Raw genomic sequence first — 15,425 nt, 5'->3', positions numbered from 1 at the left:
GAGAAAAAAATACCCTCACAAATTGAACTTTTGAAAATAGTTAGCCCAGCAGCACAAAGTTAAAAGGAAATTCCAGCTCTGTAAAGGTTACTGATTGAAGTAAAAATGGAAAAGCAAAGCTTTAAGTAAATTTTGTACTGATGGTTTCCAGTTTATAATGACATTTACACATCTGTGTGTACTTTCCTTCTTATTAGATTTGGATTACTGTTAGAATCCAAAAATGCCTTTGTCAACGCACTCTTTTTGTGAACTTTGCTCAAATTTGTAGCTCATTTTTAAAAAATTGTAATTATCCTGTAAATATCCAATGAAGCTCACCAGAGACAGATGGGAGGCATTTGCACAGCGTCCCTTGTCACCCATCTGGTTTCAGATGCAAAACTTGCTTTGCTTTGTCTCGATAGTTTTTTTTTGTAAGCTTTATACATTGCTTACACTTGGCATCTTAAACAGTCTTTAAATCTGAGATTGAGCAAGTTTAATCAGTTAGTAACTGAATGGTAAAACCATGGCCTAGATCTTGCGGTCAGTGGCAATGCTGCATGTGTTGCCGCTGCCTTTGAAGCTTGTACCAAAGAACTCCTACGGTGCAGAAGGAGGCCATTCAGCCCATCGAGTCTCCACCAGCCCTCTGAAATACCATCCTACCTAGGCCCACTCCCCCACCATAACCCCATAACTCCACTTAACCTGCACATCTTTTTGGACACTAAGGAGCAATTTAGCATGGCCAATGCATTTAACTTGAACATCTTTGGACTTTGGGAGGAACCCAGGCACCTGGAGGAAACCCCCGCAGACACGCAGAGAAGGTGCAAACTCCACACCATCATCCGAGGCTGATTTCAACCCAGGTCCCTGGCACTGTGAGACAGCAGTGCTCGCCACCTTGCCGTCCCAATCTGACGATGCTGCCTATTTGTTCTTGCATCTTTTAACCTGGCCGAAGTAGAGATTAGTAGTGGAGTGGCTCCAGGGTGAGTCCAGCGAGCAGAGTCAAGGGAAAGAGATAAAAGCAAATTACTGCGGATGCTGGAATCTGAAACCAAAGGGAAAGATCAGTCTTCAAAGTTTTTAAAAGTCCCAAAGCTTTAATGTGCAAGTAGATTAAATGGCAATTGGGTAGATGGGTGAGGTGAATGAAGGAGTATGTGGTGGTTGGGAAAAAGTCAGGAAACCAAAAATATATTAATATCTTTTTTAGGCATATAATTGACAATTTCAATTTAGCTAAGTCTGAGATATTATTTTGACAAGGTAAATTAAGGAGATAATTTGTTAAGTGAAAAATGAGAATCTGTGGGGTAGAGGAGCAAAGAGATCTAGGTGTCATAAGAACATAGAAGCAGGAGTTGGCCATTCAGCCCTCTGAACATGCTCCACCATTCAGTAGGATCATGGCTGGTCTGGTTGTGATCTTAACTCCACTTTCCTGTCTTTCCCTATAACTCGACTCACTTGTCTATCAGAAATCTGTCCAATTATTCCTTGAATAAATCAATTGACCCAGCCTACACTGCATTCTGGGGAAGAGAATTCCACATACTAATGGCCCTCAGAGAAATTTCTCCTCATCTCAGTCTTAAAAGGGAAAACTCTTATTTTTAAGCTGTGTCCCCGTCTTCCCCACAAGTGGAAACATCCTCCCAGTAGCTACCCTATCCTGTCCCCTGACGATCTTGTATGTTTCAGAGTCATCACCTCTTGTTCTTCTAAACTCCAATGGGAGTAGGCGCAGCCTGATCAGCCTTTCTTCATAGGATGAGCCCTTCATCCCAAGAATGAGTCAAGTGAATCTTCTCTGAACTGCTTCTAAAACAGATATACGTTTTTCCAAAAATGAGACAAAAAAACTAAACACAGTATTCAAACTGTGGTCTCACCAATGCCCTGTACAGGTGCAATAAAACTTTTATTCCATTTCCCTTGCAACAAATGCCAACATTCAATTTACTTTTCAAATCACTTGCTGTACCTGCATGCTAACTTTTCATGATTCACATGAACCACTAAAATCCTGATGGAGGTCAATAAAGGGGCTGGCTGAGCACAAAGGGGCTGGTTCAGCATAGTGGTTAGCATAGTGGGCTAAACAGCTGGCTTGTAATGCAGAACGATGCCAGCAGCGCGGGTTCAATTTCCCCGAACAGGCTCCGAAATGTGGCAACTAGGGGCTTTTCACAGTAGCTTCATTGAAGCCTACTTGTGACAACAAGTGATTACAGTATTACTATTAATAAGGTCATAACAAAAACAACCAAGCGCTGGTATTTGTTTCTAGCGGAATGGCATTGAAAAGGAGAGACTTTGTGCAGCTGAATGGTTACCCAGGTAAACGCCGTGTACGTCTAAAGTTAGACGGTACTGAATATATTCTAAAATCTGCCACTGCGCTAGTGTATTGAAATCTGCACTTGATTTGATGTATTCATGAACTGACCCGTTGTCCTCATTGCAGGATAAGTGTTTCTGTTACTCAGAGGATTATAGCACTTCCGCATGACAATCGTCAAGTTCGATTATTTGATATGTCAGGAGTACGTTTGGCTCGTCTGCCCCGCAGTAATCGTCAGGTAATTTTTACTTCCGTGATTAATTTTTATTCGCCTATTAAGCTATAGTTATTCAAACAAGTGCTTTTTTCATATGATTATAACTAAAAGAATTAGGATTAAGCATTTATAAAAATCAATAGTTCCATTTTAATGACAAAGCAATGGGGCCAGGGTCTTATGACTGTATTTAGACCGCAGAATCATAAATGTTAGCTTTACATATATTTGGGACTTGGGACTGAAATAGAAACATAGAAACTAGGAGCAGTACGAGCCCATTCGGCCCTTCGAGATTTTTCCTCCATTCATTATTTAATTGGCTGATCATCCAACTCAACAGTCTAATCCCGTCTTTCTCCCATATCCTTTGATCCCCTTTGCCCTTAGTGCTATATCTTTTTTTCAAATTTAGAGTACCCAATTCATTTTTTCCAAGTAAGAGGCAATTTAGCCAATTCACCTGCCTTGCACATCTTTGGGTTGTGGGGGCGAAACCCACGCAAGCACGGGGAGAATGTGCAAACTCCACATGGACAGTGACCCAGAGCCGGGAACGAACCTGGGACCTCGGCAGCAGGGCTAACCCATTGCGCCACCATGCTGCCCACTAAGTGCTACATCTAACTGCTTCTTGAAAACATACAATGTTTTGGCCTCAACTACTTACTGTGGTAATGAATTCCACAGACTCACCTGAGGAAGGAGCTGCGCTCTGAAAGCTAGCGATTCGAAACAAACCTGCTGGACTTTAATCTGGTGTTGCAAGACTTCTCACTGTGCCCATCCCAGTCCAACGCCGGCTTCTCCACATCATGGTCACCACTTTGAGTGAAGACATTTTTCCATTTACCCTGTGTTAGAATTTTATAGGTTTATATGAGAAATATTTGATTAAATGCTTTGCAGTGGAAGCCCGAATTCTTCACATGATGACAAAAATCTGGGAAGACACTGTTGCTTAAATAGAAAGAAAAAAATGAGCTTGGTATATGCAAGTGATCTGGGGATCCTAATTGACAATGCATTCAAGCTATCAGCAACAATGCTTGAAATGATGAAAATGAAAATCGCTTATTGTCATAAGTAGGCTTCAAATGAAGTTACTGTGAAAAGTCCCTAGTCGCCACATTCTGGCGCCTGTTCGGGGAGGCTGGTACGGAAATTGAACCGTACTGCTGGCCTGCCTTGGTCTGCTTTAAAAGCCAGTGATTTAGCCCAGTGTGCCAAACCAGCCCCTATGCTTCGTGCATAAAGCAAATCAGATTTTGAGATATACAATTGACCCAAATGGGTAAGGCATTCCTGTCATTTTATAAAATCATTGGTTCAACTGCTCTTCGAATACTGTGCCCAGTTTTAGTTGCCACGGTACAAAAAGCCTATTGCAACTAGAAAATGGGACAGAAGCGAGCAAGCAGAATAATTGAAGGAACTGAGGGGATTGTATTATGGGGAATTACTATGTTTTTTTAAATAAATTTATATTACCCAATTATTTTTTCCAATTAAGGGGCAATTTAGCTTGGCCAATCCACCTACTCTGCACATTTTTGGGTTGTGGGGGCGAAACCCACGCAGACACGGGGAGAATGTGCAAACTCCACACGAACAGTGACCCAGAGCCGGGATCGAACCTGGGACCTCAGCGCCGTGAGGCAGCTGTGCTAACCACTAGGCCACCGTGCTGCCCTGGGAATTACTATGTTAATTAGACATGCTCTCACTGGAAAGGACAAGGTTGAGAGGGGATAAGATTATTGCTTTTAAGATTCTATTGGGACTAGATAATGAAGACCATGGCAACAGTTTCATTTTGTCCGGAACAGTAGAACCAGAGAACATGGCTTGTCCTTGAAGGGGCATAAAATCAAGATTAACTTGGAGAAACATTAAGAACAAGGTGCTGGGAAGCAGAACTTATTGATTCATTTAGATGCTCATTACATGGATGTTCTTTCGAAATATAATTTACCGTGAGTGACTTGAGATATGATATATAGTAAGTGTAACATGCTTCGGTGGAACTGGTGACTTTGGACAGCTTTCCACCACAGCAATGTTCTTGCCTCATATCTGTGTCTGTTATAGACTTAACGATAGAGGTCAATTACTCTGTGAATAACTCCATTATTGTTTCTTCTGACTGCAGGTAGATAGAAGGCTAACCAGATAGAAATGTGGTCAGTTTTTTTTTTTGTCTAACATTTATGATGTTCCTATAGTCTAGAATAATTGCAGCATAAGCAAGTGATTATAAATTTAGTGCTGTTAAATACTAAACTGGAAATCATCATATTGATTAGCTAACAGCAGGTTTTGGTAATTCACTAAGACATTAAGACTGTGGCTGCAAGTCTCGTGCGCTTAATTTCAAAAGGTTGCCATGAATTATAATTCACGATTGAGAATAGCAGTGTTTATTAACATGGAATTTTTCTCCTCCTACGTGATGTGGTCAATTATTTTACTGTCTTATCAAGAGGAACTAAACTGCTTAGCAGCTCTCCCAATACAATGCTGGTCGACTACTGAAGCTGAAGAAATTAATTCAAACAGAAAAGACTCCCAACATACAAGGGGAACTAATTTATTCCGGGGCGACAGGCTTCTGACTCCTTTTATCTTCCATTGCAGGGCCATCGGCGGATGGTGTGTTGCACAGCTTGGAGTGAAGACAATCCTATATGCAACCTCTTTTCTTGCGGTTTTGATCGTCAAGCTATTGGCTGGAACATCAATATCCCAGCACTCTTGCAAGAAAAATAAAATACCATTGAGTGTTTCAGAAATGACTTTAAATAACTCCAATCTTTATACGCTTAACTATTTCTAGTTCTGTTACTGCTGCAAGTCTTCCAGCTAAGAACAGAGCATTGTGCGATTGGCTTTGAATGGCTTGACATGCGTAATCTGCATGTAACGCCTATGAAACTGTGCTTGGTTAGTAAGCCAGTCCTGAAAGCAACCATGCATATATTATAAATATGTCTTCTGTTTGTAATTTATGTGTTCTTCGCTGGTCGTTAGAATCGGTTGACCTTCTCACATACAAAGTATAAATGATTTGCACAGAAGTTATAGCTGAATTCTGTAGCCATGTGAGCAGGGCATTTTTGAATGACTGAAAAAAATGTGAAGTTCTGCCAAGTGTAAATTATGTGAAGGGTATAGGTTGTGTTCATTGTTACCTGAAAATTTTACATATCCTCCTTGTTGCCTTGTACTGTAAATGCAAGGTTAGAATATAGCAATCTTGATGTGACTTCACACAGTTTTAGCAGTCTCTTTACTTCCAATCTGACTGTTACCAATAGATTGCAGTGAATTTGTGAGATGTATTTAGGCCTTTTTTCTAATTTCAGTAATGTTTGGAGTTCAAGGATTCATGTTCGTGTGCATTACAAGTAGGCAGTAATATTCAATCTGCAGAATTGTTACCTAATGTGATGTAGTTAGTCATCAAAGAGTCAATCTTACGGCCTGGCTCCAATATGTATTTTGTCAAAATGTACACTAATGGAGAAGGAATGTGATTTTTTTTTCAGTAAACAATTTATTCTGAATTTTTGTGACTCATGAGCCAATATTAAATGCACTGAGCCCTATGCCCAGTCTAATTACATTCTGTGTAAAAGTGGAGATACGATTGGTAGTGTTGTAATGGCTAGAGTCAGGCTGGTCTCTCAAGACTTGGAAGTTCAGTAAAAGGGAAATTATTTGTATTTGTGGGCCACATACAAACCAGAAAGACTAACTTTATTAATCATATGAGAATTGGAACCCAGATCATAATAGCTAGGATATTTAACTATGTGCAAGTGGGGCAGCACGGTAGCACAGTGGTTAGTGCTGCTGTCTCACAACACCAGGGAGCAGAGTTCAATTCTGGCCGTGGGTGACTGTGTGGAGTTTGCACTTTCTCCCTGTGTCTGCATGGGCTTCCTCCGGGTGCTCTGGTTTCCTCCCACAATCCAAAGATGTGCAGGTTAGGTGGGGTTATGGGGATGGGGGGGGGGGGGGGGGGGGGGGGGGAAGTAGGGTTCTCTTTCAGAGGGTTGGTGCAGACTCAATGGGCCAAATGGCCTTCTGCAGTGTAGGAATGCTGGGGTTCTAAGTGGTTTAAAATGTAAACTACTTAGAACCAAATATGTTTCAGATTTAATGTATATTTGCATATTTTTACAAAATTATGCACAATTGTGCTCAATATTAGGTGGCTGGTCTGCAACCATATCAAGAGACAGCATTAAGGTGTTACCCTATGCCCGGCATGCTGTCAATGCATAAACCCAATTTCCTGACCATTTTGTTTCCCTCATTGGTACCAAGAATAGCTTGGAATAATCAGGGTTTTACTGCCAGGTTTGGATCCAACTGTAACTAATATTCCTTCATTAACTCCAAAGATTAGGGTTCAAAACTGCAGTTTGCATTTAGCTGCCTCAACCTGCTAAGAGATGTAATTGCACATTGTTCATAATCTTGTTACAGCTGATGTTGGCTTTAGTGCACTTAATGATTTTTCAGAGTCAGAGCTAGAGCAAATAGTGCATTTACGATTAATGCAGGAAACAGTTTTGTTTCTCCAAAGATTGGACAATCTTATCTGAGTTATTTGGATTTGATATCAGCAAATGAATGGTTGATTTTGAAGTCAGCAGTCCTGTTGGATAGATGAATACTGCAGTGAGCTGAGTAGATTATGAGACTGTTACAAGTGGCACTTTACAAGTAGAGCACTGGGTATTGTTTAAGCGGCAGATTGTTCTGACATAATCTATAGAGTGTCCTACGTAAGACAAAATGTTCAAACTTTTTTAAATCAGTTTTTGTTTGTGTGTACTTTGTAATGGATCCCTGTGTATTCCATGGCAACTCAGTAAAAATGTAGTTACATCTTTTCATTAAAGCATTAAATATGTATATTATAAATTACATTTCAATGCTCTGGAACTACTGTTTCAAATGTAGCTTAGAGGTGTGATAGCAACTTATAAGCAAGTAGAATGTTTCTAGAGATGATCGTGACGTTATTCATAAGCAGTCATGTAAGCTGCCAAGAACCTTTCTTTCGAGAACATATTCATTGCGGTACATTGCTGAGTCATACAATAAATACGATTCCTGATCTAAAGTGATGCATGTACCTAACTTGTCGTGCTCATTTTTGTATGGTTTCTATATAATGCAACACATGGACTACCATATTACAAAACAGGTGCGGGAAAGATGTCCTGTTTCTGTCCTAAAGTAAAACACTTGTGTTATATCTGTTTCCCTAAAAGAAGTCCCACTTGTGTCCATTTGACCAACCAAACAGTATTTCAACATGCCAGTGTGTAAAGTTGGCTTTTTTTTTTGGAAGCTTGAAACAAAGGTGCGGAATTAAAGGTGAAACAAAAAGAATCTTGTTTTGCCCGAATTGTGATTATTTCTGTTAATAATAATCTTTTATTGTCACAAGTATGAAGTTACTGTGAAAAGCCCCTGGTCACCACATTCCGGCTCCTGTTCGGGTAAGCCAGTACGGGAATTGAACCCGCACTGCTGGCCTTGTTCTGCATTACAAACCAACTGTCTAGCCCACTGAGCTAAACCGGCTCATGTTGCAGTCAGTGCAATATGACACTGCATTTCCCTCAACCATGTCCCCGTAACCTCTAGACAAGACTGTTCCAATGCATTTCTGGTCTGTCACCAAGGTTCTACCTTCTGTAAAGCTCGTGTCATCCAAAGCTCAGCTACTAGCTTCCTAACTTCAAGCCCCATCCATTCACTATCCTCTGCACGCAGATCTACATTGGTTCTTCTTTAAGCAATGCCTCAGATTTATAAAACTAATTTCCTTGTTTGCAGGACTTTCCATGGCCTTGACTTGCCCTATCTTCTCCCAAGATATCTGGGCTCCTCCACTTCTGGCCGCTTGAGCATCACTGATTTTAATTTGTCTCACATTGTTGGCTGCGCCTTTAGTTGGTTTTGATAATCTCCCCATATAGCATAAGTGGCTCAATGTCATGCTTTTATTATGCTCCTATTCAGTGTCTTCCTGCATTAAAGCTGCTTCATACACACAAGTTGTTCCATAAGAAGTCTTACAACACCAGGTTAAAGTCCAACAGGTTTGTTACAAACACTAGCTTTTGGAGCACTGCTCCTTCCTCAGGTGAATGAAGAGGTATTTCCAGAAACATATAGTCAAAGATGCCAGACAATGCGTAGAATGCGAGCATTTGCAGGTGATTAAATCTTTACACGTGAGAGCACCACCCACCAGGTACGCGATACATACTCATGCTACTCGGCCAACGTTGTCTACCTCATACGCTGCAGGAAAGGATGTCCCGAAGCATGGTACATTGGCGAGATCATGCAGATGCTGCGACAACGAATGAATGGACATCGTGCGACAATCACCAGGCAGGAATGTTCCCTTCCAGTGGGGGAACACTTCAGCAGTCAAGGGCATTCAGCCTCTGATCTCCGGGTAAGCATTCTCCAAGGCGGCCTTCAGGACGCGCGACAACACAGAATTGCTGAGCAGAAACATATAGCCAAGTTCCGCACACATGGGTGCGGCCTCAACCGCACTACATTCATCCCCCACCATCTGGCCTGGGCTTGCAAAATCCTACCAACTGTCCTGGCTTGAGACAATTCACACCTCTTTTACCTGGGGTTACCGCTATCTCTGCATTTGTAAAGATTTAATTACCTGCAAATGCTCGCATTCAAAGCATTGTCTGGCATCTTTGACTTTATCTATATATATGTTTCTGGAACATACCTCTTCATTCACTTGAGGAAGGAGCAGTGCTCCAAAAGCTAGTGTTTGTAACAAACCTGTTGGACTTTAACCTGGTGTTGTAAGACTTCTTATGGAACAACTTGTGTGTATGAAGCAGCTTTAATGCAGGAAGACATTAGATAATTTGGACTCACCGAAACCTGTTCTACCAGGCTCCGATGGCCGCAGCCCCCCCCCCCCCCCCCCCCCCCCCCCAACTCCCGTTCACTGGCCGGCTTAAACCGGCCAGCATGGAGGCCCCCGCCCGGGTTTCCTTCCCCCTTGTCTGGTCCCAGGAAAACCAAGAAATCTCCTTTTGCACACAACCCCTGCATACACACCCAAGCCCCAAAGAACCATCATTGCAAATGAAAGTCCCATCTCTTCCCTTGTCCAAATATATACAGCGCGATTCATTTAGTACATACACCAACACGCAGTGAAAAAATAAAGTTACATGAGGATACATCGGTACACGACCATTTCTCAATCCTGCTGCAGTCCTGCCTTTGCAAACTCCTCCGCTGCTTCCGCCGTCCCAAAATAAAAGTCCTTAGATTTGTAAGTCACTCTCAACTTAGCTGGATATACTATGTCGCACTGCACCTTGCTGATGCACAGTGCCTTCTTCACCCGGCTGAAGGCAGCCCGCCTCCTCGCCAGCTCCACCGTAAAGTCCTGGTATATGTGTATACCAGCTCCAGCCCACTGCACTACCCGCTTCTGCTTTGCCCAGCACAGGACTTTCTACTTCACGCTATACCTACAGAAACACAGAGTTACTACTCTTGGCAGCTCACTCGCCTTTGGTAGCCCGATCCAGTTCATATCGGGTGGGATCGCCCCCCTCCCCCAATAGCATCGCCAACATCTTGCCAAAATACTCCGTCGGCCTCGGGCCTTCCACCCCTTCGGGCAGACCCACAATCCTCAGATTCTGTTCTTCCATTTTGGCTCGCAGACCCTTGTTGGTCTCTATCTCCCTCCGCAACTCCTTCTCCATCGAGGTGAGTTGATCACTGTGCTGCGATAATGCCTCTTCCACTTCCTTCAGTGTCTCACCTTGCTCCTGCACCTCCGCTGTTGCGCTTGATACCACCGCCCTCACTGGGGCAATCGCCTCCTCCACCAGCACTTTCAATACTGCCCCCATCTCCTTATTCATCACTTCCATGTGTTTTGTGAACTTTTTCAAGTTCCACAGCCATCACCGTCGTCATTTCTTCTGCTGTGAGTGAAGCGGCCTCCCCTGGTGCTCCAGCCTCCACTTTCCTTACAGTTCCTGCACGGACTTACGTTAACCCCCTTTTTCACGGCCGTTTTTCTCCCAAACTTGGATTTTCTCCTCCCTGTGCCTTCTTGCAGTCTTTTCAGCCTCCGTTGTCCCTGGGACCGAGCGGTAAACTCCGAAATTCCTAATTCCGAGTGGGAGCCCTCCAGTGCCTCCCACCCACCATCACCGGACATCCCCGTCTTTACAAATGATTGATGTGACTTAGAAAATTAAGAAATATGAAAGTATTAGATAATTATCTGAAGTGACAAAACAATTGCAGGACTATGGAAAAAGGCAGGGTAGTCTAAACTACTGAGTTCCTCTTCTAGAGATCTGGAATGGACATGATGGGCCGAATAGCCTCCTTTAACTATTTTGAGGCCGAATAGCCTCCTTTAACAATTCTGTAGGGCGACATATGTAATTGGAGAAATCATTTTGCGTAAATTCTTTTTCATAATCTTTATTAGTGTCCCAAGTAGGCTTATGTTAACACTACAATGTAGTTGCTGTGAAAATCCCCTAGTCGCTACACTCCGGCGCCTGTTCGGGTACACGGAGAATTCAGAATGTCCAATTCACCTAACAAGCACATCTTTTGGGACATGTGGGAGGAAGCACATGCAGGCACGTGGAGAACGCATAGACAGTGACCCAAGCCGGAAATCAAATCCAGGTCCGTGGTTCTCTGAAGCAACAGTGCTAACCACTGTGCTACCGTGCCGCTTTGAATGTTCTATTAAAATAAGAGTTGAGAAGTTAAATCAATTTTCAAAAAACTATAGGTATTTAACTCATGATCAATTCTTTACATTGTGCTTTAATACTGTCTAACCTTGGTGCTTCTCCTCCACACTCCAAATTGCTGACATCTTGGAATACTGCCACATGCCTGTGGCATTTCTCACATTGAGGTCTGGTGCACCGTTCCGGTCCTTATTTAGTACAGCGGGAAGGTTGAATGTTTGGTCTGTCTCTTTAAGACTGCTGCTCAAGTATTCTCGATGGGGAAGCAAAGCGAGTTAATGTCTTTGGCTTGTAAATTCTTTGGAAATTTCAAGCTCCACGCCAAAAGAACCCAGCCTTAAAATAGTGGCTAAATTATTTTTAAAATATATATATTTTGCATTTATATTGAACCATGACATTATGAAGTATGCTGGACGCAATGAAATAGATTTTCAGCTCATCACCTGATATTCATTCTCATTGATTTCAAATCAGGGAGTTTATGGAGCGGTCGATCTACAATGCCAATAGATGCATGGCATTTATATTTTAAATTGTAAATATTGTGCTTCTATATTCAAAACAAACCATACTTAAAAACGTCAAAAGTACTTAATTGTTGTAATGCATTCTTAGGATATATGACGGTAAGAACGGTACTATATTAAGCCTTGAGGTTCATGCTGAAACTCTTCCTGCTCCTTGCGTACATTAACCTGAGTGACCTGAAACCATTGTCCATACAAGTAACCTAATTATTGACAAAAAGCATGTACAGAAGTGAACTGGATTTTGAAGATAGCTTCACAAGATCTGTACTCCTGATGAACAATAGCAAATGAAATTCAATATAGACAAATACATAATATCAAAAAAGTGGCAATTTATATGGGCTAAGACATTGCCAAGGGGGTACTTGAAAGAAACTCGAGAGTGTTGGTTGTCTTGTTGCTCATGACGTCTAAACAGTGTTGAGGTGGCAATAAAACAAATAGGATGTTTATGTTATGCAGTAGGTTCAAATTCCCAGGGCTTGGGTTGAAGCTGTTCAGTGCCTGCTAAGGTTGAACCTGCATCATTACATGTTTCCGTTCACCGCAACATCCCACAGGCATGAACAGGAAAGCAACTAAGCTGATCATTGATGTGAAGGATGACCTGGGATGGACAGATAATCAATTAGTGGTCTTCACCTACACAGAAAAGGCATTCTTAGTGGGATATGTCAGCACTGGCTCCAGAGAGTTGAGCATATGTTCTAGGCTAACAGTTCAAGGCAGGGCAGTATTCTCAGAGGTGCTGGCTTCAATTAAATACTGAACTGAGACGAGCCCCCCCCCCCCCCCCAACCGCCGACCTCTCCATACCCCAATTTGCCCTCTTACATGGATGCAAAAGATTTTATGGCACCATTTGAAGAGAAGCAAGTGAATTCTGTCGGTGTGTTGCAATATTTATTCCTCAACAAGGATCAGTGAAACTGCTGTGTGAAAATTGGTCTGTTTTGGTACCTACCTTACAACAGTTACTACACGTCAGAAATACTTTAATGATACTGTTGCCAATTGGCACCGGAGACACCAATAATGTGGCCCTTTTTAATATTGAGTGATATCGCTTTTCAGAGTCTCCAGGTATCAGATAATACCACCACAAGGTTCAACCGGATTTGATCAAAGACCCAACAACCAGTCAGTTAGTTCAAGTTTAATAATGGTTTATTTACACATAAGATTAACTCTCACATGCAACATAAAAACACTACAAGCTAAATTACACCTAACACTACAACAACCTGTACTTAACTTTCAGGCACCTGGCTTTGGCAGAGGAACAAGGCCTTTGTTCGGATCTGGAGTGGCTGGGTCTGGAGAAGTAACTTTGGTTCTGCTGGGCCGATCCGCCTGGTAGCGGTCGTTGATCTTGAACTTGCTTCTGGTCGTGGTGCTGCAGTTGACTTCAGGTATTGGCCGGGCCAAAGAGTGCTGGTGTGCCAGGGCCAAAAGAGATCGAACACATGGCATTGTCTCTCTTTATCCTTTGGGGTTTCGCGGTCTTTAGCTTTAGACCCAATAATTTGGCAGGCTTCGATTACTGCCTTCGATTTGAGCCAGTGAATGGGATAAAGCCAATAAGTGCCTTGATGGCTGGGCGTGTCCTGAGCGGTCATTGACCTTGGCTGTTTGGGCTTCCAGGGTGAAGGGAGTGGTGCCGATGTGTCTGGAATTGTATCTGATACCTGAGTACCAGTCCTTTATCCCGGACAACTGGGTCATTAGAATGCAAATCGGCGAGGGGTTTCGATACTGTCTGGTTCTCTGTTAGCAAAGATACATTTAGGCTCTGAGTTTGCCTGAATCCTGTATTGGCCATATTTCTCTTGAGTCTTTGCAAGTGGGGAGTGTGGGGCGGGAAATGGGGTGTTAGGTATTTAGTTGATCTGGTTATTTGCACACCTGCTGGCTTGTTTTCTGATTATGTACATAAATGCCTCAATAAAATATCTTTTTTAAGAAAAGGATGCTTAAAACCAAATAATATCAGGGCCCTTATTCCCTTAACCTCGTTAATACAGAATATAGTCTATACAAACAAACCACAAATTAAAAGATTTTACAAACTATAAGCGATAGTAGTAGTATATAATTGCTTCTGCTTGCCATGTATCACGTTTGAATCCTGATGTCACCTCAGGAGCTCTGCCTCTGGAATGTCTGAAGGTTCGCTGGCTGATGCTTCAAAATATTGTCCACTGCACAGCTCAGCTGCTTTTCACCAGATTTGCTTCCTCTCTAACCTCCAGTGCTCTGTGATGTACCATCAATTGAACGCGAGACAAGTTGCTGAACAAAAGTATGGCTTTAATCTACTAGATGTTAGCCCTGCGGTCGATTACAGTAGAAGGGCGACTGCCAGGAGTACTGGGTATTTATACCCCACCCTGGAGGCGGGGTTAATTCAGCCTCTCGACCAATCGGGGGGTCGTCACATAACTGGTCTCAACCAACCGGTCGAGAGGCACATGACCGACCAGGGCCAATGGTAAGCCGGTGTTCTGCACCAATGGCAGGCAGCTATGCTAATCATACCACCACACTCTGTAATGTCAGAGTCACTTAGTGTCCCTCTTTCCCCTTATGCTCCAAATTCCTGAGACTTTACAGTTACTCTAAAGAGCATAAGTACTTGTCAATCTTACTCCCTATTCTGAGAAAAGAACAGACTAATAACTTCCTCCCATTTCACATAACTCCCTGTAACACCAAACTCTGGCAGCACTCTAATGCGATAAGGTACACTCCACTCCAGTGCCGCTTGGCTTAACCGAAGGGTTCACTCCCTGCTGAAGGCCCGGGCAGAGGCGTTCAAGTCTGATGACTCTGACCTATATAAGAAATCCAGGTACGACATATGTAAAGCCATCAGTGATGCCGAAAGACAATACCGGACCAGGCCAACGACACAAATCCATGACGTCTATGGCAAGGCACACACACGATTACGGGCTACAAAGCAAGGCCAGGCGGAATCTCTGGGGCTGGAGCATCCCTCCCCGATGAACTAAACAAGTTCTATGCCCGCTTTAAGCAGTTAGCCAATACATAAGTGCAACCCGCCCACCAGCCCTGGACACTCCCATACCAACGATTATAGTCTCAGAGGTAAGAGCTACCTTCTTGAAAGTGAACCCACGGAAAGCGATAGGCCCCGACGGAGTCCTTGGGCGAGCACTCAGATCCTGCGCAGACCACCTGGCGAGTGTATTCACAGACATCTTCAACACCTCATTTCTCTGCTCCAAGGTTGCCACCTCTTTGACAAAGACCACCATAATACCAGTACCAAAGAAGCACAAGGCCTCAACGACTACTGACCAGAGGACCAGATGGGCTGGTTTAGCTCACTAGGCTAAATCGCTGGCTTTTCAAGCAGGCCAGCAGCACGGTTCGATTCCCGTACCAGCCTCCACGGACAGGCGCCAGAAATTTGGCGACTAGGGGCTTTTCACAGTAACTTCATTGATGCCTACTCGTGACAATAAGCGATTTTCATTTTCCTTTTCAATTTTCACCTA

General features: G+C 43.0%; 1 protein-coding gene across 4 annotated transcripts in view; it reads left to right on the top strand.

Annotated features, from left to right (window-relative positions):
• wdr37 (WD repeat domain 37) overlaps positions 1-6,163 on the top strand; it is a 154,609-nt gene extending 148,446 nt beyond the window's left edge. For all 4 annotated transcript variants that reach the window (XM_038798323.1, XM_038798322.1, XM_038798325.1 and 1 more), the window contains 2 exons: positions 2,462-2,576; positions 5,193-6,163. In XM_038798323.1, the coding sequence (XP_038654251.1) occupies positions 2,462-2,576; positions 5,193-5,324 (247 nt within the window). In that variant the 3' untranslated portion in view covers positions 5,325-6,163. The remainder of the gene's footprint in view (positions 1-2,461; positions 2,577-5,192) is intronic.
• The last annotated feature ends 9,262 nt before the right edge of the window (positions 6,164-15,425 follow it).

The sequence above is a fragment of the Scyliorhinus canicula genome, chromosome 5, assembly GCF_902713615.1.
Source record: "Scyliorhinus canicula chromosome 5, sScyCan1.1, whole genome shotgun sequence".
Lineage (NCBI taxonomy): Eukaryota > Metazoa > Chordata > Chondrichthyes > Carcharhiniformes > Scyliorhinidae > Scyliorhinus > Scyliorhinus canicula.
This window is presented reverse-complemented; position numbering and strand designations above follow the sequence as displayed.